At 48.2% G+C, this 24695-nt stretch overlaps 1 protein-coding gene across 4 annotated transcripts in view; it reads left to right on the top strand.

The window, feature by feature from the left end:
- The window catches only part of LOC144694980 (beta-adducin-like), a 165960-nt gene that overhangs the window by 105701 nt on the left and 35564 nt on the right, over window positions 1-24695 (top strand). For all 4 annotated transcript variants that reach the window (XR_013579844.1, XM_078565804.1, XM_078565805.1 and 1 more), the window contains exons 2-7: window positions 10908-11135; window positions 12550-12685; window positions 14359-14510; window positions 19384-19464; window positions 19773-19922; window positions 20931-21074. Coding sequence is in view for 3 of the 4 variants with exons in the window: in XM_078565804.1 (XP_078421930.1) it covers window positions 10941-11135; window positions 12550-12685; window positions 14359-14510; window positions 19384-19464; window positions 19773-19922; window positions 20931-21074 (858 nt within the window). In the remaining variant the exon portion in view is untranslated. The remainder of the gene's footprint in view (window positions 1-10907; window positions 11136-12549; window positions 12686-14358; window positions 14511-19383; window positions 19465-19772; window positions 19923-20930; window positions 21075-24695) is intronic.

The following is a 24695-nucleotide window of genomic DNA, read 5'->3' as shown; positions in this document are numbered from 1 at the left end:
CTCTGGAGGGCATTACTGATGTCCACACATCCACACTGTACGGCGATTGACAACTGATCTTTCCGCGTCCTTTTCGAAAGAGTCTCTGAAGCAAAGAATAACCCGGAGAAGTCACAGTAAAACCCTCTAGATCAGTAAAGGCAGCACTGAGCAAGCCAGCACACAGCTGCCACACCAGAATACTGACAGGGGCTGGCTGCTCTGCAGGTAACGCTCGAGAAAACGAATGTAACAACTAGTTCTAATCTCTGGAGCTTTTCCGTAGCATTTACGGCACCGAAACAGGCCATTCAGCCCATCTGATCTGCGCTGGTGTTTATTGCCCACACGAATCTCCTCCCACTCCTCCTCACACCCTCATCCCCCTCCGCCACCCCATCAACATGACATGTTCTTTCCTTCCTCCATTGTTAGTTTCCCTTTACATGCCTCTACATGATTTGCCTCAACCACTCCCTATGTATGGAGTTCCTCATTCTCACCACTCCCTGGATAAAGACGTATCTCCTGATTTTCTGATTGTAATTGTTCAATTTGCGATCCCTAGATTTGGACTGCACCCCCTCCAACCACACCCACAAGTGGAAACATCTTATCCACATTGACCCTGTGGGCCAAAGCCTTTCATTCTCTTAAGTACCTCTTATCAGCCCACTCCTCTTACCCAGCGAACACCCCAGACTGTGGCCTTAACACATTTGGCTTTAAAACCAAGAGTGAGCCTGTCGATGGCAAAAGCAAGGTTCATTCCTGCAGTACATACACCCAATAGCAGCCCTGCACAAAAGAGGCTGCCAGTTACTGATGGTGTAATTGTTATAATCAGGCAGTACAGTGACTATTAGGTGTAATGAGCTGTAATCATCATGTAAGCCTGTCACTAAGGGCTAATTACAGTGAGTGTGAGCCCAAAGTCACCCCAAGCACTCGAAGCAATGCAAGGATCAAACATTTTCAACATTTAATTATTTTTTAAATTCATTAACATTTTCAACGGGAGGACCAATATTTTCAAAATGTGTGCAGCGAGCTCATTTGCCTCATTTGGCACTCAGTGCTTCTGGAGCTTTCTTCCAAAGGAAATGTTTTGCAGCACAACAATTTGAAGCCTTTGTTTCAAATAATTTGACAAATTGCAGAAAAATGTTAAACAGGGGGTTCAGCTCCTGCCACTAGTGATGTAGGAATAGAATCACATGGCGAAAGTTGACCAAACCAAGCTGTTACTGGCTGTGGGCCTTAATAAACAATGATTTCTGATTCATTATGGGCTTAATGTTTACATTGTAACTCGCTCATAGGAAACAGATTACCCTGCAATCCATTCAGTACTCTCACTTTTCACACTTTGTGGTTTCAAACGAGCTTTCTTTCTTAGTCCCTATTACACAGCTTGCACGCCTCAATACTTAGTGACCAGCTTCACTCAAAAGCTGCAGCTCCACTGTCAATGGGGAAATGTTCTCCTCTGCGCTGTGTGGCAGTGCCAATGCAATACACCGAGAGGGTCTCCTCTGGGAACTCTGTCGGTGACACTGTGAATACAGTGAGAGGGTCTCCTCTGGGAACTCTGTAGGTGACACTGCAAATACAGTGAGAGGGTTTCCTTTGGTAACTGTCGGTGACACTGTAAATACACTGAGAGGGTTTCACCTGGTAACTCTGTCAGTGATACTGTGAATACAGTGAGAGGGTTTCCTCTTTGAACTCTGTCAGTGACACTGTAAATACAGTGAGAGGGTTTCCTTTGGTAACTGTCAGTGATACTGTGAATACAGTGAGAGGGTTTCCTCTGGTAACTCTGTCAGTGACACTGTGAATACAGTGAGAGGGTTTCCTCTGGAACTCTGTCAGTGACACTATGAATACAGTGAGAGGGTTTCCTCTGGAAATCTGTCAGTGACACTGTGAATACAGTGAGAGGGTTTCCTCTTTGAACTCTGTCAGTGACACTGTGAATACAGTGAGAGGGTTTCCTCTGGAACTCTGTCAGTGACACCATGAATACAGTGAGAGGGTTTCCTTTGGTAACTGTCAGTGACAGTGAATAGAGTGAGAGGGTTTCCTCTTGTAACCCTGTCAGTGACACTGTGAATACAGTGAGAGGGTTTCCTCTGGAACTCTGTCAGTGACACTATGAATACAGTGAGAGGGTTTCCTCTTTGAACTCTGTCAGTGACACTGTGAATACAGTGAGAGGGTTTCCTCTGGAACGCTGTCAGTGACACCATGAATACAGTGAGAGGGTTTCCTCGGGAAATCTGTCAGTGACACCGTGAATACAGTGAGAGGGTTTCCTCTGGAACTCTGTCAGTGACACTGTGAATACAGTGAGAGGGTTTCCTCTGGAACTCTGTCAGTGACAGCGTGAATACAGTGAGAGGGTTTCCTCTGGAACTCTGTCAATGACACTGTGAATATAGTGAGAGGGTTTCCTCTGGGAACTCTTGTCAGTGACAATATGAATACAGTGAGAGGGTTTCCTCTGGAACTCTTGTCAGTGACAATGTGAATACAGTGAGAGGGTTTCCTCTGGAGTTCTGTCAGAGACTCTGAATACAGTGAGAGGATTTCCTCTGGAGCTCTGTCAGTGGCACTGTGAATACAGTGAGAGGATTTCCTCTGGGAACTCTTGTCAGTGATAATGTGAATAGAGTGAGAGAATTTCCTGTGGAGCCCTGTCAGCGACTCTGAATACAGTGAGAGGGTTTCCTCTGGAGCCCTGTCAGCGATTCTGAGTACAGTGAGAGGGTTTCCTCTGGGAACTCATGTCAGTGACAATGTGAATACAGTCAGATGGTTTTCTCTGGGAACTCTTGCCAGTGACAATGTGAATACAGTGAGAGGGTTTCCTCTGGAGCTCTGTCAGTGACACTGTGAATACAGTGAGAGTATTTCCTCTGGGAATTTTGTCTGTGACTTTGAATACAGTGAGAGGATTTCATATGGGAATTTTGTCAGTGACTCAGAATACAGTGAGAGGGTTTCCTCTGTGAATTTTGTCAGTGACTCTGGATACAGTGAGAGGGTTTCCTCTGTGAATTTTGTCAGTGACTCTGAATACAGTGAGGGGTTTCCTCTGGAACTCGTTCAGTGACACTGTGAACACAATGAGAGGATTTCCTCTGGGAATTTTGTCAGCGACTCCGAATACAGTGAGAGGATTTCCTCTGGGAATTTTGTCAATTACTCTGAATGCAGTGAGGGGTTTCTTCTGGAGCTCTGTCAGTGACTCTGAATACACTGAGATGGTTTATTCTGGGAATTCTGTCAGTGACTCTGAATACAGTGAGAGGTTTCCTCTGGAGCTCTGTCAGGGACACTGTGAATACAGTGAGGGTATTTCCTCTGGGAATTTTGTCTGTGACTTTGAATACAGTGAGAGGATTTCCTCTGGGAATTTTGTCAGTGACTCTGAATACAGTGAGGGGTTTCCTCCGGAACTCTGTCAGTGACACTGTGAACACAGTGAGAGGATTTCCTCTGGGAATTTTGTCAGCGACTCTGAATACAGTGAGAGGATTTCCTCTGGGAATTTTGTCAATGACTCTGAATACAGTGAGGGGTTTCCTCCGGAACTCTGTCAGTGACTCTGAATACACTGAGAGGGTTTCTTCTGGGAATTCTGTCAGTGACTCTGAATACAGTGAGAGGTTTCCTCTGGAGCTCTGTCAGGGCCACTGTGAATACAGTGAGAGGATTTCCTCTGGGAATTTTGTCAGTGACTCTGAATACAGTGAGGGGTTTCCTCCGGAACTCTGTCAGTGACACTGTGAACACAGTGAGAGGATTTCCTCTGGGAATTCTGTCAATGACTCTGAATACAGTGAGAGGTTTCCTCTGGAGCTCTGTCAGTGACTCTGAATACACTGAGAGGGTTTCTTCTGGGAATTCTGTCAGTGACTCTGAATACAGTGAGAGGTTTCCTCTGGAGCTCTGTCAGGGACACTGTGAATACAGTGAGGGGGTTTCCTCTTTGTACTTAATCTTTGGCCTAACAGGTCACCTCAGCATACCCTCTCGTGTCAGGTTAAAGATGGCGGGGGGGTCCCTGCCTGAGGAGCCCGAAACAGAAACTCAAATCTTACTTCTTTCTTACATCAGAAATGGCTGCACATTGAGTAGTCTCTTGAGATTCAAGGTTCTGAGCCAGTGTAGAATGTGCTACCATTTTGGTGCTGTACTGTGACAGTGCTGCAGTGTCAGGGGGGCTGTCTTTCACATGAAATGCTTCACTGAAGCCAGACGTAATAGATACTCCAGCGCTATTGGAAGAAGATTGAGGGAATTACTTTTGTATCCTAACCACCATTTATCCCACAACAAACCAACATTTTAAGAAACACAGGTCAGTTGGTTCTCTGTCTTCTGTTTGTGTGACTTTGCTGTCTACAACTTGGGTTCTGTATATGCCTCTGAAATAACAGTGATTGAAATTCAAAATAACTCCTGACCTATGAGGCGCTTTGGCAGGTGAAAGGCACACTATCAGTGGAAGGCCTCTGCTCTTTATTTGTTCAGTGTCTGCCCAATCCTTTCAAGTGACAGAGATATTTACGACGTATAAGGTGGCCATTCAGCCCATCGAGTCCATGCCAGCTCTCTGTCGATCAATCCAGTCAGTCCCATTCCCCCTGCTCTATCCCCGCAGCCCTGCAAGTTTATTCCCCTCTAGTGACCATCCAGTTTCCTTTTGAAATCATTCATCATCTCCACTCCCACCACCCTCAAAGGCAGTGAGTTCCAGCTCATTACCACTCGCTGTGTGAAAAAGTTCTTCCTCACATAGCTCCCCCTGCCCTGTATCTCACCCAAAACCTCAAATCTGTGTCCCCCAGCACAAACTTGAAGCACTATGCCGAGTGCAGCTGTCTGAGAAAGCAATGAATGCCTCGGTCCAGTTACTTTTTTATACATTCACGGGACGTTGGCTTCGCTGGCTGGGCCAGCATTTATTGTCCATCCCTAATTGCCCTTGAGAAGGTGGTGGTGAGCTGCCTTCTTGAACCTCTGCAGTCCATGTGGTGAAGGTACACCCACAGTGCTGTTAGGGAGGGAGCTCCAGGATTTTGACCCAGCGACAGTGAAGGAATGGCGAAAAATTTCCAAGTCAGGAAGGCGAGTGACTTGGGCGAGTGGGGGGAAGCTTCCAGGTAGTGATGTTCCCATCTATCTGCTGCTCTTGTCCTTCTAGATGGTAGTGGTCATAGAAGGTGCTGCCTAAGGAGCCCTGATAAGTTTCTGCATCTTGTAGATGGTACACACTGCTGCTACTGTGCATCAGTGGTGGAGGGAGTGAATGTTTTGGATGTGGTGCCAATCAAGCGGGCTGCTTTGCCCTGGATGGTGTCGAGCTTCTTGAGTGTTGTGGGAGCTGCACTCATCCAGGCAAGTGGAGAGTATTCCATCATACTCCTGACTTGTGCCTTATAGATGGTGGACAGGCTTTGGGGAGTCAGGAGGTGAGTTATTTACTGCAGGATTCCCAGCCTCTGACCTGCTCTTATAGTTACAGTATTTATATGGCTAGTCCAGTTCAGTTTCTGGTCAATGGTAACCTCCAGGATGTTGATAGTGGGGGATTCATTGATGGTAATGCCATTGAATGTTATGGGGAGGTGATTGGTTTGACAGAAGAATGCAACACAAAACGGTCCATAAATTATCACTGATTACAATTGAACTATAAACATAAAGATTAAAAATATGAGTCTGGTAAACAGAGCTCTTCTGAGGTCATGTTTAAAGTTCTCTGTTGTGTTACGCCTGCCATGGGAGTACGTGTTGTAAACACTGACGCAAAAAGGAAACGATAAACATGTTCTGCAGCGACACCCCCCCATCAAGAAGCAAGAGAATTTGAAAATGATTTGTTTTGCGGAAAGTGCGAATTATCCTGATGCCAAATTGCATCTTTAGTCCTAATCCTTGGCTGGTTTCTCCACACAATTAGATTTCCAGCCAATTGGATTCATCCAACTGCCTCCTCCACTCGATGAGTCATCTCGGCCATTGGATTTGAATGAGTGCAGCCCAGTATTCTGTCAGAAATAGAATATAACCCTCGGTGCAACTTCAGACCCTCCAGGGGCACAGATGGTCCAGCTGACTAAACAACATATGCTGAAGAAAGCTCCAGCTTCTCCATTTCTTTCTTGATGAAATCTCCGCACTTCCCAGTCACTGCTGGTGGATAGTCAACAGCCTGCTTAGTGATTGACACAGATACTGGGAAGGGACAAACAAAGTGGCCGGACTGAAGCTTGAGAAAAGATGGAATAGATTCCCAGTTAACAAAGGACAATTGTTATTTTCCTTCAATAATGATTGAAGACCCATTCATTTGCACTTAAATATCACACACAAGCTTACCTTACATTAACTGAAGACGTTGTTGTAAATACTTGATTAATTATATTTTATTCCCCTGAGCTCTCCTCTGTTACTTACCTGATATAATTAGACAGCTCTCCCTCTGAAGGCACATCACTGCACTTTCAGGGCTGCTTGGTTGAAGCCGGGTAAAGTCAGGGTTGAGATGATACCCCCTCCTTCAAAGGCAGCATGGTGTCACCTTGGCAACCAGCATCCCCTTGGCAACCGGTGTCCCCTCGGCAACCGGTGTCCCCTCGGCAGCCTGTGTTTCATCGGCAACCGGTGTCCCCTTGGCAGCCAGTGTCTCCTTGGCAACTGATGTCCTCTTGGCAACCAGCACCTTCTCAGCAACCAGTGTCTCCTGGGCAACTGGTGTCTCCTTGGCAACTAGCGCCTTCTCAGCAACTAGTGCCCCCCTAGCCACCGGTGTCCCACCAGAAACCAGAATCTCCTTGGCAACCGGTGTCTCCTTGGCAACCAGCACCTCCTCAGCAACCAGTGTCCACCTTGCAACCAATATCTCCTTAACAACCGGTGTCCAGTCTGCAACTGGTATCTTCTTGGCAACCAGGATATCCTCGGCAACTGTTGTCCCCTCAGCAACCGGTGTCTTCTCGGCAACTAGTGCCTCCTTGGCAACCAGTATCTCCTATACAACTGATGTCCCCTTGACAACCAGCGCTTTCTCGGCAACCAGCGCCTTCTCAGCAACTAGTGCTCCCCTGGCAAACGGTGTCCCATCAGAAACCAGAATCTTCTCAGCAACCGGAGTCCCCTCGGCAACAGGTGTCTCCTTGACAACCGGTGTCCATTCAGCAACCAGCGCTTCCTCAGCAACTGGTATCCTCCTAGCAACCAGTGTCTCCTCAGCAACCGGTGACCTGTCGGCAGCTGGTATCTCCTTGGCAACCAGAATATCTTCAGCAACTGTGGTCCCCTCGGCAACCGGTGCCCCCTCAGCAACTGGTATCCCCTTGGCAATCGGCGTCCCTTCGGCAACCGATGTCCCTTCGGCAACCGATGTCCCCTCAGCAACCGATGCCCCCTCAGCAACTGGTGTCCTGTCGGCAAACAGTGACCCCTCAGCAACCGGAGCCCCCTCAGCAACCGGAGTCCCCTTGGCAACTGCCATCTACACACCTGGCCTTACGGGGGAGGCGGTGGTGTAGTGGTATTGTCACTGGACTGGTAATCTGGAAACCCAGGGGTAATGCTCTGGGGACCTGAGGACGAATCCCATCACAGCAGATGTTGGAATTTGAACCCAATAAAAAAAACGCTGGAATTAAAAGTCTCACTGTGACTGTGAACCATTGCCGATTGCCATAAAAACCCATCTGGTTCACTAGTGCCCTATAGGGAAGGAAGTCTGCTGTCCTTACCTGGTCTGGCCTACATGTGACTCCAGGCCCACAGCAATGTGGTTGACTCAAGGTGGTTGTTACAAGGGTAATTGAGGATGGGCAATAAACACTGGCTGAGCCAAAACCCATGAACAAATGAAAAAAACCCGGTGTTTCCCCCACACATGGCAATTACCCACCCTCAGCAACTGGTGTCCTCCTAGCAACCAGTGTCTCCTCAGCAACTGGTGACCTGTCAGCAACTGGTATCTCCTTGGCAATCAGGTGTCCCCTCTTCACCCTGGGAAGGGACAAAAAAATTTAGCGGCTGTTGCCTGAGTGAACTTTCCGAAGGTGCTTGTTAAGATGCCACATTGCAGTTTGTGATAAAAGTTAAGGTGTGTGGGATTGTAGGATTTAGCCTTACGGATAGAGAGATGGCTAAGGGACCAAAAGTAGGGATGGAAAGGCAAAATAGAACTCTAGTTTGGCACTGGGGGGGGATTGAATAGCAAAATAAGGAACTAATGCTAACGTTGTACAAGACATTGGTGAAGCTACAGTTGCTTCACATATCCCAGTGTTGGAAGGGTATTGGAGCCTTGGAAACAGTACGGTGACAACGAGTGGTGTCAGGGATGTAAGATTATAGTTATGAAAAGCTTGAAAAATGAGGAATTTTCTCATTGCAAAGCAAATGGTTAAGAGGGAACCCAAACAAGATTTTCGAGAGCATGAAAGATTTGGGGAGGATACTCGACCAAAAGATTGTTGCCATTGGCTGACTAATTGGTTGCAGGAGACATGGGCTGAAGTTTAGCCCTGGAAGGTTGAAGGTGGGGAAGAAAGTTAGAGGTTGTATTTTCACCCAGAACGATTTTGAAGCAGGGGTAGTTTTGCCACATGCGGCAATTGAGGCAGATAAGAGGTCGTTATTTTGAAGGGATTGAGTACTTGAAAGTCAGGACTATTAATGGGAGATGGGGAAAGGGCATGGAAATAGGATTAAAGTAGACAGCCCAATTGAAGTGCTCTAGTTCAGGTGTGGTGGGATATTTCGGTGCTGGCATCTATACGATTCTGCACGAGTTACTTCAGAATCTGAGAAAATACTTCAAAGTTGTGATCCTTCAGATAAGGTGCTTAAGAAGCAAGTTTTGCATTTCCAAAGCACCTTTCCTGACCTCAGGGTGTCCCAAAGCACTTTACAGTCAATGAAGTACTTTTGATCTAGGGAACGCACCAGCCAATTTGCGCACAGCAAGATCCCACAAAAGTAACGTGATAATGACCAGCTGATCTGTTTATGTGATGTTGACTAAATAATGGCCAGGAATGGGGGAGAACTCCCCTGCTCTTCTTCAACATAGTACCGTGCGCTACTTTATGTCCACTTGTGAGGGAAGACGGAGCCTCAGTTTGACATTTTAACCAAAAGACAGTACTGCACTGGAGCGTCAGCCTAAATTATTTCTTTTCTCACGTGTCTGGCATGTGCATTGAACCCACAAACTTGTGACTGAGAGGCAAGAGAGCTACCCACAGAGGATGGGCTAACTCCTAACAGAGGCAGCTAATGACTTGCTTACCTGCCTTAGTACAGGCACAAGGGAGTTGTCCCGAATTTCTCTCCAACATCCCACCCCATCTCCAAAGCAAAAAAAAAAGATTCACTTCGAAGTACGGAACTTGCACATTGCTGAAAAGAGAGACATGTTGCCGAAGCTTTTCATCTTGCACTCATCAGGACAAACACATGAATTCCAAATTTCAGACAATCAGAACAATTTGTACGACAGGAGAAAAGGATGCTGATTGGTTGGTTGAGCTGCATTGCCAACCAGTCAGCCCCCTTTTCTCCTGTAGTATAAATTGTTATGATGGGGAAATTGCGGCAGTCAATTTGAGCGTAGCAAGGTCCCATAAACAATGACCAGTGAGTATGCTGTTGATCTGAGAGATAAATATTGACCAGGACATTGAGGATAACTCCCTGCTCCTCTTCAAAATAGTGTCACAGGATCTTTTTAACATCCACCTGATCAGGCAAATGTGGCCTTGGTTTAATTTCTTATCCGAAAGATGGCAGTGCGGCACTCCCTCGGTACTGCACTGGAGTATCAGCCTGGATTTTTGTGCTCGAGTCGAGTGGGGCTTGAACCCAGAACTTTGTCACTCAGGGGTGAGAGTGCTATAAGTTTAAGTACCCATAGGATAGATGTATTGCTGAAATAAGAGACATGTTGAAGCTTTCCGTCTTGCACTCATCAGTACTCTTCGCAAGAAAACCAATATAAGGGGAAAACAACAATTTATACCATATGAGAAGATAGTACTGATTGGTTGGCAAGTGGACTCTGATTGGCAGAGACATTGCCATGGAGAATGCACCATGATGGCGACAGACAGTTAACTGCCAAGCACTGTCTGAAATTAATCAGGCAACTTGAGCCTGATTGGTCAAGGCATTGCCCTAAGGAATGAGTCAGTGAATGCTTGTCACTTATTTCGTTTAGCTGAACAGGCACAGTGTGTGTACATGTTCTTTCTGTCTGCAAAGAATAGGGCCCCGTGTATTAGTATATTTGGCTTCCAGTACACACAAATGTGCCGCACTGCAAGCCTGACTTAAATTGGTTGTCAGCATAATTCTTAGCACGCTGAGGGTTATTTAGCAAATGTTGTCCAATTGCGGAATCACATCTAATGTTGGACACTGTGTTTTGAGTTTTGCTAGCACGGGCTGGTTGGATACAGTCTGTACATTGTTGTGAACAGTGGCTGGGACATGCTGTTTGATACGATCCGCCAGTCTTTGGGACGTACAGCCTACATACCTAGCATCACACTGGCACTGAAATTCATATACCACATTGCTCAATTGTGTGATTGACAGAATGTCTTTTTGGCTTGACGGTAGCATCCTGTTGGTGGCGAATACCACTCGTGTCGCTACTGCATTGTAGCAGCGTGAAACAGCTCGCTTCACCTGTTACTGAGATTTTTGAGATACCTTCCAGGGTAACCTGAGGTAGACTGGGTAGACTGATATTCAGAATATAACGTCAGTTGAGTAGGAGAATAAGCTCCAAGCTCCAGAGTCTGTCAGCCCACCGAGAAAGGAATTGGCCAAGATCTGATTCCTTCATCAGAGATAATTGACTGTCTGCTTTTTAATCTCCTGTGCAGAAAATTGGATCATCAGCAGAACAGAATCTAACGATGAGTGGGGAGGCTGCCCAGGAGGTAGTAGCGGTATCGCCCCCACCAAGCTCCACCCGAAAGGAGTGCTATTTTGACCGGGTCTCCGAGAATGATCCCGAATACCTTCGGCTGAGGAACATGGCTCCAACCCTGAGACAAGACTTCAACCTGATGGAGCAGAAAAAGCGAGTGACTGTGATCCTGCAAAGCCCGGTGAGCAAAAGATGTGTCGGAGCCTGCCGTACTGTAAAGCACTGGTTATCTCTCGTGGCTGCCATGCACATTGAATGTGCATTTACGGATGCCCTGGTAATGTTCTGTTCCTCCTGACACGCAACCTTCCCTCCACAAAGTGGGGATCAGAAAACTGCACAACTGCACGATAACCGTCCCTCGAAAATTAAGCCCTGAGCCAGAGGGAATCATTTGACCTTTGGCTAGTCTGAATGGCTGAAGATGGGCCAAATGGCCTTCTTCCTCCAGTCTTGGGCATAAGCTGCATATTAAATTCACTGATCTTTTGCGCTGGTTCAGACGATTCCGCTCAGAATCTGTGAGAAGTTGGGGGGGTGCGCTCAAAACCCATACAAACACCTCACCCCCACCTCCCCTCTCCAAGCGTGTTAGAAATAGCAGCAGAGTGATGCCTTGGTGTCAGCAATGGCAGGAGGTGAAGCCTGTTGCTATGACTGAAAGCACAAGCTGCAAGATCCAACCTGAAAGGGATTTTTGACTATCTCTAGGCCAAAAAGAGCACGGGAGTGGAAAGAGTTGGATAGCTCTTTAAATAATCAGTACAGACACGATGGACCGAATGTCCTCCTTGTGTGTCGTTTGATTCTATTGGTTGCCTGGTGAGAAAATGGGGCATTGGGAATCAGTTTCTAATCCAGCGCCAACTGGTGGAATGAAAGCCTCGGACTCGCTCTTTGGGTCTGAAGGTGTGTTGCTGGGCCACGTCAAGCCAGTCCCAGGCGCTGCCCGGGGGTAACCCAGAAATGACCCATTGACCCAATCTGATTGGCTATTAGCTCTCTAGCCCCGGCAGCACCAGAAGCTGCCGTGGACAGGACTGGGACAACAAGCAGGCCCCAGGACCTAAGTCCCAAGATTCCAGGACCAGGTAATTGTGACCAGGACGGGTTTGTGGGCGTGGGGGGGTTGGGCAGAGGGGGGTTGGGGTGTCAGTGGAGATGCCAGGGGGTGTGAGGAGGGTGCGGAGTCATTACAGGAGTCAGACCTTTTGTGGGGGGTAGGGGTTGCCCGATGTTAACAGGAGGGTGCTGATGGAGCGTTGGAGTCTCCTCCTTCCCTCCTGAGGCCTAACAGCGTTAATTTTTGGGCTTCCCTCACTTGCCCCTGAACTCCTCCCGCCAGCCTGAAAATTGAGGCTGGGCGGTAAACGCCCCTTCAGTGGTCAACCATTGGCCACCTAAGGGTCTCAATTGAGGCAAGGCAAAGCCAGGCAGGCTAGCCTAGGCCTCGCCCATCCAGGTGTAAAATTGAGGAGAGGCCGAGGTGGGCGTGAGCCCGGTGGGAAGGACGTCCGAGAAACTTTACAGTCACTCTGCTGGTGGCTAGGCTAAGTACGAGTAACGAAGCTTCTCGTTTTCCGTTTTCCCATTAGGCTTTCCGAGATGAGTTGGAAGGTTTGATCCAGGAGCAGATGAGGAAAGGAAATGACTCGAGCAACCTCTGGGCGCTGCGCCAGATTGTGGACTTTATGACGAGCACTCCACTGGCCCTCCCGACATCCCCGCCCGGTAGGCCCGCCTGATGCAATCTATTCAGCCTTTTCGCGTCCCACGTGAGCTGTTCTTCCATTGCACCGTACATTTTGAGTCGGGTGATTTGTTGTTCATTCTCCACCCGGCTCGCACACCTACGCCCAAATTAATCAGTCTCAAAATACATCGAGCCTGTTAACGGAACAGCTCTTGAGTGTCTGCTCCAACAAGAACTGCAGCGACATGTATTTATATAGCAAATAGTCGTTTGGTAGTACAGAACTTGAGTGGTGCTGAAAAATGTCGAAGCTTTTTGTCTTGCAGTCATCAGGACACTTTGCAAGAATACCAATATAAGGGGAAAACAACAACTGTATGTGAAGAGAGTGCCAATTGGTTGGCAAGTGGCGTTGCCAACTTGGTGGTGATAGTGACTGACAGTTAACTGCCACTTGAGTACAAATAGAACAACATTCCCAAGGAGTATTATCAAGCAGTTTGACACTGAGCCAAATGAGACATTAGGATAGGTGACCAAAGATTTGGTCAAAGTGGCCAGTTTTAAGGGGTGTCTTCAAGGATGAAAGCGAGGTAGAGAGGGGGAGAGGTGTGGGGAGGGAACTCCAGAGCTCAGGGTCAAAGCAGCTGAAGGCATGGCCACCAGTGATGGAGAGATTAACATCAGGGATGTTCAGGAGGTCAGAATTAGAGGAACGCAGAGATCATGGAAGGTTGTGGGGGCTGGAGGAGATTAAAAAGATAGGGAGGGGTGCAAGGTGGTTGAGGGATTTGAAAAGAAGGATGAGAATTTGAAGGCAATGGAAGTCAGTGGGCACAGGAGTGATGGGTGAACGGGACTTGGTGCGAGTAAGGACAGAGGCAGCAGAGTTTCGGGCGAGCTACAGTTTACGGAGGGAAGAATGTGAGGGACCAGCCAGGAGTGCGTGGGAATAGTCAAGGTGGTAACAGAGGCATGGACAAGGGTGTCAGAAGCAGATGAGTTGAGGCAGGGGCAGAGTTGGACAACCTCATGGTGCGGAAGTGCGGTTGGAAGTTCATCTTGGGGAATAACGTGGCCACGAGACTGCGAGCTGTCTGGCCTAGCCTCGGACAGATGCCAGTGAGAGGGACGGAGCCCGTAGTTCAGGAGCCGAGTTTGTGACAGGAGCCAAAGCCAGTGGCTTCAGTCTTCCCAGTATTCAGTTGGCGAAGGTATCTACTCATCCAGTTCTGGATGTTGGGCAGATAGTTAAATCATTTTGAGACGGGTGGAGAGAGAGGTGGAGAGAGAGGTGGTGTTGAGTTGGAGCTGGGAGCTGCCAGTGTGCATGTGGAAACTGATGTGTTCTCAGATGATGTTGTCGATGTGAAGTGAGAAATGTGTCACCATCTGCCTCCAACTGATCTCTTGCACAAATTAACACATTCCTCCTCGCCACTTTTGTCGAGCCACGACAGTGTATGACCTCGGCTGTGTCCAATTGCTGCGCTCAGTTGCATGGCACAATGAATGTCCTGGTACTCAAATCCCGATACTTGACCTGCCAAGGGATACAGCACTGGGCAGAGATGTATCGCTGGTGCGCAGGCAGAATTCCGGACTAAGCTTTGCGTCTTCATGTCTCGTATTTAATATTAATTTGCGAGCTCTGGGCGAGCTGATGACCAAGCAGGTCGGTGACGCTTTTTAACTCTTTCTGTCAAAAAAGGAGTGACAATGGTAGCGCCAATCAATGACTTCCGAGCAACTGAATCTTTGACCTTTGTCAAGGGAGAACGACTGATGCGATGTAAGCTGGCCAGCATCTATCGGCTGTTGGATCTCTTTGGCTTGGCTGAACTTGCCAATACGTACATCACGGTGAGTAGAGCTGATAAGACCAACATAGCTGAGCGGTGTGTTCCTGATTAAAACAAGGGAGGCTTTGCTCCAATAAGAAAGAATGAACTCTGCAGGGCAGGGAAGCTGTAGACGAAGCACATGGGAGAAGGTTTTTACTTTCAATGTCTCAAATTGAGACAAGGCCTCAGTGAAGCAAAGTGATGTCGGTTCTCAAGGGGACGGGGTATTAACTGTGAATTGTTGGTGTCGGCAGTAACTGCATGAAGTTCCGTACAAGAGACGCTTTGGAAATGTGTACGCAGCGGAAAATGGCTTCCTCACTACCCTGCCCATCTCATCATTTCCCCAGTAAGAACAATAATGCCTCTATTCTATTCTCTCTCTCTCTCCTCTGTTTCTTTCTCTCTCTCTGTCTCTCTCTCTCTCTGTCTCTCTCTCTCTCTGGCACTCTCTCTCTCTCTTCGGACTCTTTCTTTCCCTCTATCCCTCTCTCTCTCCCCATCTCTCCCTCTCTTCTTGTCTCTCTCTCTCTCCCTGTTTCTCTCTTTCACCCCATCTGTCTCTCTCTGTTGCCACCTTCTCTCCCTCTTTCTCTGTCTCCATGTCTGTGTGTCTCTCTCTCTCTCTCCATCTCTCTCTCTCTCCCTGTCTCTCTCTCCCCGTCTGTCTCTCTCTGCCTGTCTCTCTCTCTTTGCTGTCTCTCTCTCACTCTCTCTCCCTGTCTCTCTCCCTCGCCCCCTCTCCCGCCTCTCTCTCTCTCCCTGTCTCACTCTCTTTCTCCCATCTTTCTCCCCATCTGTCTGTCTCTCTCTCCCCATCTGTCTCTCTCCCCGTCTGTCTCTCTCTCTCCCCATCTGTCTCTCTCCCCTTCTGTCTTTCGCTCCCTGTCTCTCTCTCTCTCCCGCCTCTCTCTCTCTCTCTCCCCCATCTCTCTCTCTCTCCCCATTTCTGTCTCTCTCTCTCTTCCCATTTCTCTCTCTCTTTCTCCCCCCGCTCTCTCTCCTGTCTCTCTCGCTTTCTCTCCCTGTCTCTCTTTCTCCCCCTGTCTCTTTCTCTCACTGTCTCTCTCTTTCCCCATCTCTCTCTCCCTCCCTGTCTCTCTCTCTCTCTCTCTCTCTCTGTCTTTCCCTCCCTTCCTGTCTCTCCTTGTCTTTCTCTCACTCCCCGTCTCTCCCTCTATCTCCCCCGTCTCTGTCTCTCTCCCCGTCTCTCTCTTTCTCTCCCTATCTCTCTCTCTCGCGGTTTCTCTCTGTCTGTGTCTGTTGTACACTCTCAGTCATTCCAGTCTCTGAGCAGGTAGATTGTATCGGCACCTTCCTATTCCATCATTATCAAAGCTCAGACATGGGTTTCAGACTTTGACCTCGGCTGTTCTTGAATCCATGTTGCTGGGTTCATTCCTGCTGGGGGAGTTAGTTTGGTGTCTGCTCTGAGCAAGTTCCCTGAAAGGGGAATCAGAACCTGACCTCCTTGGAACAGGGAACGCTTTGTGCCTCGAACTTTATTCCTTCCTTAAATCCAGTGTTATTTTTCACTCTTCCTTGTCTTCCTTTGTTACAACATTGCTTGAGTTTGCTTCTTTGGATTCCTCCTTCAGGGCAGACGTAATGAAGTGTAACTGTGCAGCCCTGGGACCGTGTGCAAGTACATCAAATAACACGGCAGGATGGAATAAACACCCCCAGGCTAACCCACATTCTACCTGAGATCCATTTGATCTCCAAAATGGTAGCTTTGTATCAATATTTCATGATGCAAGGCAAGAAAACTCTCACAATGACTGTCAACTTCCGCTATTTAAACTGGCTGGACACCTCTCCCTCTCTCTCTCTCTCTCTCTCTCCCTGTCTCACTCTCTCTCCCTCTCCCTGTCTCACTCTCACTTTCTCTCTCTCTGTCTCACTCTATCCCTGTCTCTCTCCCTCTCTCCCTGTCTCACTCTCTGTCTCTCTCTCTCTCCCTGTCTCACTCTCACTCTCTCTCTCTCTCTGTCTCTCTCTCTCTACCTGTCTCACTCTCACTCTCTCTCCCTGTCTCACTCTCACTCACTCTCTCTCTCCCCCTCTCTCTCTCCCTCTCTCTCCCTCTCTCTCTACTGCCTCACTCTCTCTCTCTCTCTCCCTGCCTCACTCTCTCTCTCTCCCTGTCTCACTCTCTCTCCCTCTCCCTGTCTCACTCTCACTCACTCTCTCTCCCTCTTTCTCTCTCTCTCCCCCTCTCTCTCTCTCTCTCTCTGCCTCACTCTCTCTCTCCCCCTGTCCCAGTGCACAACCTTAACTGCTATTTACCACCCCTTTGCTGAATGTGCCACACGTCAATCTGAGCGACAACTGAACCCTGGAAGCAGAATTGAATCTGCTCAATAAAAATCTGCCCCAGTCTGGCAGAATTCTCAATTCCAATACGTCTTCTCAGGCCAATGCTTTGATTGAGGGTAAGTCCAATCCTAGCCCAAGCGATGGATGTATACAGCGGCCTTCCCAAAAAACAGCATCTGCCGTGTCCACCAGCCGGAATTAGAGGAAACGTTCGGTTAGGAACAAGGTTGCTTGGGTAAATCTACAGGCCGTCACTTCCTGAACTTGTTTCTGTGGGAGCCTCTCGAGTGTTGACTCACTCCTATGGACCCCTCTCAAATGCACCATCAGCAGCCCACTCAAGTATAAAAACACTTCCAATGAAACCCCTTTGGCTATTGAAAAGCTCCTGGGAATCCCCTCAACTGCTGCCAAATTCCCGCGAAGTGCCGGCAGGCAGTCGGATGACCCCTCACATCCGCACCCCACCCCCTCCCCCACCGCCTCCCCATCTGAACATCAGTTAGATGGTGTCAGAGGAAGTTGCAGTCACTGCAGAAATGCTCCTACGGTCGAGCACATCAGTGGAAATATGGAGTGAGTGAGCCAAGAAGTGCAGAAATGCACAGCGATCGATGATCTGGCAGACCCTCTTCCCACTTCCCCCATCTCTACCCACCAAAACCCCCCCACCACCTCGGGACCTCCACGTGGATTCCCTTGAGTCTTCAGGAAGGCCCTTTGAGAACCCAGTGTGTACCCGATCAAACACTTCAATCGGATGCAGCCTTCATGCAGCGGGTCTGTACAAAATGCACTGGGGCCGTGCATAAAAGTGCGGAGTTGCCTCGTCAGGAAGGGAGAAGCCTCGCACTGATTGTTCTCTCAAAATTCAGCCCCAGTTTCCTCAGAGTATAGATTGTACCCTGTGTGGAGGGAAGTTTCTCAGTGCCAATCCCTGACCTTGATTGTGCGCACCCTTTACTGGTTACTGGGTCTCCCACCCAGTTCAGCCGGATTCGCCGGGTGGGCAGCCTTATCGGAGGAGCAGGGAAAACCAGTGAAGCCTGGGAAACGACTGGCACTGGTCTGAACAGGTCTTGTATAGCTTAAAATGGAACTGCAGTTCATGCCAGTACCAGTCATTTCTAACTTTTACTGACCTCCTCTTCATGGAAAAAACTTGACAGAAGTTTTCAAAATCATGAGGGGCCCGGACAGAGTAGATAGGGAGAAACTGTTCCCGCTCATAAACAAATCGAGAACCAGAGGGTACAGTTTTAAAGTGTTTTGCGAAAGGAGCAAATGCGAGGTGAGAAAAATCTTTTTCACGCAGTGAGTAATTAGGGTTCGGGACCCACTGCCTGGAAGTGTGGTGGAGGCAGGTTCAACTGAGGCATTCAAGAGGGCATTGGATGATTATCTAAATAGAAATAACGCGCAGGGGTATGGGGAAGGGCAGGAGATTGGCACTAAGTTAAAATACTCAGAGAGCCGGTGCGGACACAATGGGCCGAATGGCCTCCTTCTACACCGTAACAATTCTGTGATGAAACAAAGCCAAAATGTGAGACACACTGCACTCTGAGGGCAAAAGTGACTCCCCACTCCCAGTCTTGAAGGATGTAGAATGGTCTAGCACAGACAGAGCCTAATTGAAGAAGGGTGAGTTTTATTTTCAATGATACTATTTGGCTTAATAATGATGAATTCACAAAATGTGGCTTTTGCTTGAAAATGTCCCTATCTAAGTTACCGAAAATAATTTCCCATCTCTACATGACGTCCCCTCCAGCCCAACCCCGTCAAAGTGTCCAGCATGGGAAAGGCTTTGCCAGCCTCGGTATGCTACCCGCAGATTGGAATACCGCTGTCTGACGTTTGCAGAATGTCGGTCCAGACAAGCTGACCCCTCATGTCAAGCTGCACCTGATGAGGAAAGGGGACTGGGGTCACTTGCGTGTTGGGGGAGGGAAAACTCTCATTCTCGAGGCAGAGATGCGAACTGAAAGGAAGAAGATTCTAAATGGGATGAAAAAGTAGGTCCAGAAAAGAACTTCAATGTTAGTCCAAAACTAAGGGTTACAGTGTCAGGTAGTCAGTATCCCGCGAGGGACGTTAGGAGAAACGCCTTTACCCACAGCGTGGTGAGGAGGTGGAATTTGCTGCCACCAAGAGTGGTTGAGGGAATAGTTTAGATGCATTTAAGGGAAATCCGAATAAACACATGAGGGAAAATAACGGAGGATATGCTGATAGGGTGAGGTGGTAGGGTTGGAGGAGGCTCATGTTGGGTAGAAGCATCAACTTAGACCAGTTGGACTGAATGGCCTGTTTCAGGACCGTATGTTCTCCGTCCGGTAGCCCCTTCACACATAGGCTTATTAACACACGGGATTGGCTTCCAGTCATTAAATGGGGAGCTCATGGGATAGTTGCACTTAAGGTGGGCCAAATGGTCTTCCTCATTGCCAAGCAACTTGAGCATTGCTGAAAAACGAGAGACCTTTCCTGTCGAAGCTTTTCATCTTGCACTCATCAGGACAAGCAACTTGTGATCTAACCTTCCCTTTTCTCTGTGTGTTTGGCTTCAGCTCAGAGTTAGTAAAGAGCAGGATCACTTCCTCATCGCTCCCAGAGGGGTTTCCTATGGAGAGGTCTCTGGCTCCATCCTGGTGAGTATCTGCATCAGGAACAGTCATCTCGAACTTTAACCCTCCTCTCCCCACCCCGATTCAGGCCTTTTTATTCCTCTTTGGTTTCATACCAAACCTAGGCTAGTTAATCAGTGTGTTTCACAAAGGAACAGGACAAGGCTATTTGGTGCATCTAATTGGCCAATGGTCATGCTGGCCCTTTGTTAACGACTTCATCCAACTTGGTTGATTCTCCCATTTTCTGCCTCTTTTCCTCAACTCCAGTGCCTGCCCACCTTTTTACCTCATGAAAGATGTGCAACTAATGGACACCCAATCATTCACAGGTCAAGGTGAATATCCTGGGAGGGGTGGTTAACCAGGGCAGCAGCAGTTTATCTGTGGACTGTGCCGGATTCAGCTTGCACTCGGCAATATATGCAGCCCGCCCTGATGTCCGATGTATAATCCACTTACACACACCGGCCACTGCTGCGGTAAGTACTTTGACATGCGAAGACTAGATGTTAGCAGCACTATGCTTTTTAGTGTACGCTGTGTGACTTAATGATGTGTAGAAATAGTCAACTCTATGTTTCTTACACTTGGTCAAATCAACATCAACTTAGGTACAGCAGATAATTAGGAAAGCCAATAGAACGTTATCATTTATTGTGAGGGGAATTAAATACAACAGTAGGGAGGTTATGCTTCAGTTGTACAGGGCACCAATGAGACCAGATCTGGGGTACTGTGTACAGTATTGGTCTCCTTATTTAAGGGAGGATGTAAAAGTGTTAGAAGTGGTTCAGAGAAGGTTTACCAGACTAACACCAGGAATAGACGGGTTGTCTTATAAGGAAAGGTTGGGCAGGTTAGGCTTGTATCCACTGGAGTTTAGAAGGGTAAGAGGCGACTTGATTGAAACCTTTAAGATCCTGAGGGAACTTGACAGGATGGATGTGGAGAGGACGTTTCCTCTTGTGGGAGAATCTAGAACTTGAGGTCACAGTTTAAAAATAAGGGGTCACCTGTTTAACACAGAGATGGGGACTTTTTTCTCTCAGAGGATCGTGAATCTAGAACTCTTCCTGAAAAGGCAGTGGAAGCAGAGCCTTTGAATATTTTTAAGGCAGAGCTGGATAGATTCTTGATTAACAAGGGGAAGTGAAAGGTTATCAGGAGGTTACAGTTAGATCGGCTATGATCTTATTGAATGGCAGAGCAGGTTTGAGAGCCCAAGTGGCCTACCCCTGCTCCATGTTCGTATGTCCATTCACTCATCCTGGCTCCATTTTCCTTACTGCTCTGCTGGTCCTTGGATCTCTAGCAAGGCAATAACACCAGCAAGGGGTCTTTCGGAGTTGACTGTGTATTCTATTACATTCTTGATCTTAATATCAGGGCTGTTGACTGAAGAGAGCAGCTAACTGGCTTCACCATAATCCCTCACAATATGAACAGGAAAACGGTTTCATCTCTGAGGATTTCCTTTTGTTCTCCAGGTTTCCGCCATGAAGTGTGGCATTTTACCTCTATCCCATGAGGCCTTGCTCATTGGCGATGTGGCCTATTATGAATATAATGGAGCTTTGGATGAAGAGGAGGACAGGATCCAACTACAGAAATGCCTGGGCCCTACCTGTAAGGTATCTCACACATTTATTGCTCGTAGTTTGAGGTCCGATTCATTTATTTTTCTGAACCACCCCTTGTGCAGCTCTGCAAATGAACTTATTTCCGGTACGAGAATGGCCAAGGTGAGCTGCCATTGGCTGTTAAGTGAGCAGAGAATACTGAGGGGCAACCTGATCGCGGTGTACAAGATTATGAGGGGCATGGACAGGGTGGATAGGGAGCAGCTGTTCCCCTTAGTTGAAGGGTCAGTTACAAGGGGGCATAAGTTCAAGGTGAGGAGCAGGTAGTTTAGGAGGGGATGTGAGGAAAATTTTTTTACCCCAAGGGTGGTGACGGTCTGGAATGCACTGCCTGGGAGGGTGGTGGAGGCGGGTTGCCTCACATCCTTTAAAAAGTACCTGGATGAGCGCTTGGCACGACATAACATTCAAGGCTATGGGCCAAGTGCTGGTAAATGGGATTAGGTAGGTAGGTCAGGTGTTTCTCATGTTGGTGCAGACTCGATGGGCCAAAGGGCCTCTTCTGCACTGTGATTCTGTGAAGTTGGCAGCTTTGTTGCGTGAACCTTGACCCTTTGTCTTTCCGCCTGTCACCTCTCTGCCCCTGGTATCCCCCCTCTCTTCCCCTCCCTCCGCACTCCCGATTGGTCCACTCAGACTGCATGTTTTACCTGAGAACTGCTCCATTTGGAAAACCAGAGGTTAATCATATGACAGATGATGAAACAAGATTGTCAAGAAAATGCCTCCCTCCCCTCCTTGACCCCATTGGTATTGAACTGCAGACCACTCAGCCTTCCCCATGCCAGCCGATATTGTGAATGGTTTTCCCTCGAAGGGGCTTATTCCTTTCAAACGCATCCATCAACCCCTCCCCAAATAACCTCAGCCTCGACCCCTTCATCCTTGCAAACTAACCCCCCTCCCAACCATTTCCCACCTCACTTTCCTCTCAAGTCCTCCAACCAAATCTGTGCCCATGGGGCAGACTTCCCACCCACCAAAAATGTCACCAAAAATGTCACCATAAAACATGTCCCTACCTCTGAGGAGCATTAATTGGCTTGACAAAAGCCTTACCAACCACCTCCGCCCCCCCCCACCCTCCCAATTTGGGCCGGAAGTCCCGCCTACGAGAGCTGCTGGCCATTTGATTGGCCAGAAGCCCTCTGCGCCCAGCAGCACTACCTGGAGCATCCAGTTCCCTCATGAGGACGAGCCAGGAGCTGGAATACAGGTAACTTGGCAGAAGTTCCAGGTGGATCCAGGTTAAGAGGCCCTGGGGTGTATTACAACCAGTCCTGAATGAGGCCCCCAATTTGTTAAATTCCCGGACAAGATTCCCAATTCATTACGACTGGATCGGGACCCTAATTTTATAATGATCCTGGCTCCCCTCTTTATTCAGCCTCTTCGGTTGGTGGCAACAAGGTTAGTTTAAAAGTCCTTTTTTAAAATCTTTTCCCAGTCCAAATGTATTTACTTTTTACAAGGAGGCAATTTAACCAGGCTTTCTTGAGTGAAAGAAAGCATAAGTTTATTAGTTACTAAAACCTTGAAGAATGATAATAAATGATGTGACACACACTTACACACACTGATCAGAAATGAGAAGTTTAGAGTCCAAATAAAAGTTTTGAAAATATACAAATCAGTCCTTGGCTTGTCCGTGAGGCGTAGATGATGGTACGTTGCAGCCAGGTTAGGTTAGGATTGGGTGATTTCGGTGGAGCTGACTTAAGCAGATTCGCAGTCTATTGGAAACTCTTCTAGGTTTGTCCCAGGGGAGGAATCCTGGCCCTGCCAGGGAGCTGAAGAGGCTGTCCAGTTTCCTTTTTGGTTGTGCTTTCTGCTAAAACCTTGTCTTCAGCAAAAGAGAGAGAGAGAAAAAAATCACCTGTTTGTCTTTGCAGTGGTGATTGACTAGTGTTTCTTCTGGTTTCTGTCACTCACGTACTGGTCTGCAGCCAGCTTATTAACCCATTTTCCTTGTGTATTCCCGAAAAGGGTAATAGTCATGTCTTGCGCCGAGTCTATTTTTCTTTCATCTCAGGCGATTTTACACATTCTGAGGTATAAATCAACAGATTGGTTTTTGGGTGACTGCTGTGATGTGAGAATCAGTTTCATTGTCTCCACAAATACAGGTGATTAAAAGTCCAGTCTTTTGTATTTTCCATATCTTCCTTTCAAGTGTCCCAGTTTGAAGTAGGCTTTAACATCACTTCAGGTGCGACATTCCATGTTCCTTCAGGACAGGTCTGTCAGTATAATCCACATAGGAATTTTCCAGAAAGTGGTCACTTTAAATTATCGGCTATCTTTTGTTCAGTCTTTATACGTATTTCTTTTAAAAATGCAGGTGTTGCTTTAAAAAAGTTCAGTATGCCTCCGTAGGTAGTTGGTAGCTGTAGTCCGCTTTAGTGGCAGGTGAGCGGGGCGGGAGGTGCGAGGGGCGTTGGGGCTGCGGTGCACAGGCCAGGGGGTGCACGGACCTTGGCGCAGAGGCACCCCCAGCCTTTCTATCCAAGGCCCAAGCAAACTAACTTGCAGGGCGTTCCCTTCCACTCCCTGGCCTACTCGCACGGGCCAGAAAATGGAGCATGAATTGGCCACTTATAGGCCTCAATTGGTGCGGGAGTGTCTTTGCTGCCCCAGTCCTCGCCCGATGCCCCATGAATTGCAGCCAGATTGGGAGGTGGGGGGGACAGGTGTCAACAGGTGGAGGCGGAAAAGTCACCTGTAGAATTTTACAGGACCTCACCCCGCTTGCAAACTATCCCACTGCAGACTGCCCCATCTCTCCCAGAGCTCCCAGTTTCCGTCTCTCCCGGAGCTCCCAGTTTCCGCCTCTCCCGGAGCTCCCAGTTCCCGTCTCTCCCAGAGCTCCCAGTTTCCGTCTCTCCTGGAGCTCCCAGTTTCCATCTCTCCCGGAGTTCCCAGTTTCCATCTCTCCCAGAGCTCCCAATTTCCATCTCTCCCAGAGCTCCCAGGATCCATCTCTCCAATCTGCTTTCCCCTCCTCCCCCTACATGGAACTGGATGACCTTCCGATTCCTCTGATTGTTGCCATGGTGATAATACCCCCTTAATGGCCTCTAAACATAGGGATCTGCTGATATTTAGGGTTCAAGTGCTTTAGCAATTGACAAAAAAGAATAAAGATGCTCGGGGACTTATTAACACATCTTTGGGCTGTTGAGATGGGTTGAAAGGTTGTTAAGAAGGAACACTCTGACTGACGATACCTGGTTACCGTGATCTCTGTACTGGCTGTCAGTTCATGGGCTTAGATCAAGATTTAAGGCCAAAATGTCGTACCAATGAGTGTAAACTAACCTCAGTGTGGGCTTGCCGCCAACTGCCAGCACAAGCTCGGCGCATTTAATCCATGATTCCTGCCATCTTTTCCCATGCAGTGTGCAGGCAGAGAGGCAACAGAGTCTCAAGAGTCAGGCATCATCACTCAGCCTGTGCTTGAATACTGGCTGGGGGATGGGCAGGGGCGGGGAAGAAAGGCAGCAAGGGGTCATCGAGCAGGGAGATGACAGAATTTTTTACAATCAGATCTACTGTTCTATCCCGTTCCATTGGCGGTGTGTGACTTTCGCCTTGTTGGGGCAATGCACACAG

The sequence above is a fragment of the Cetorhinus maximus genome, chromosome 20 (genome assembly GCF_964194155.1).
Source record: "Cetorhinus maximus chromosome 20, sCetMax3.hap1.1, whole genome shotgun sequence".
NCBI lineage: Eukaryota > Metazoa > Chordata > Chondrichthyes > Lamniformes > Cetorhinidae > Cetorhinus > Cetorhinus maximus.
Note: the sequence above shows the minus strand (reverse complement) of the source record. Positions and strands in the feature narration are given on the sequence as shown.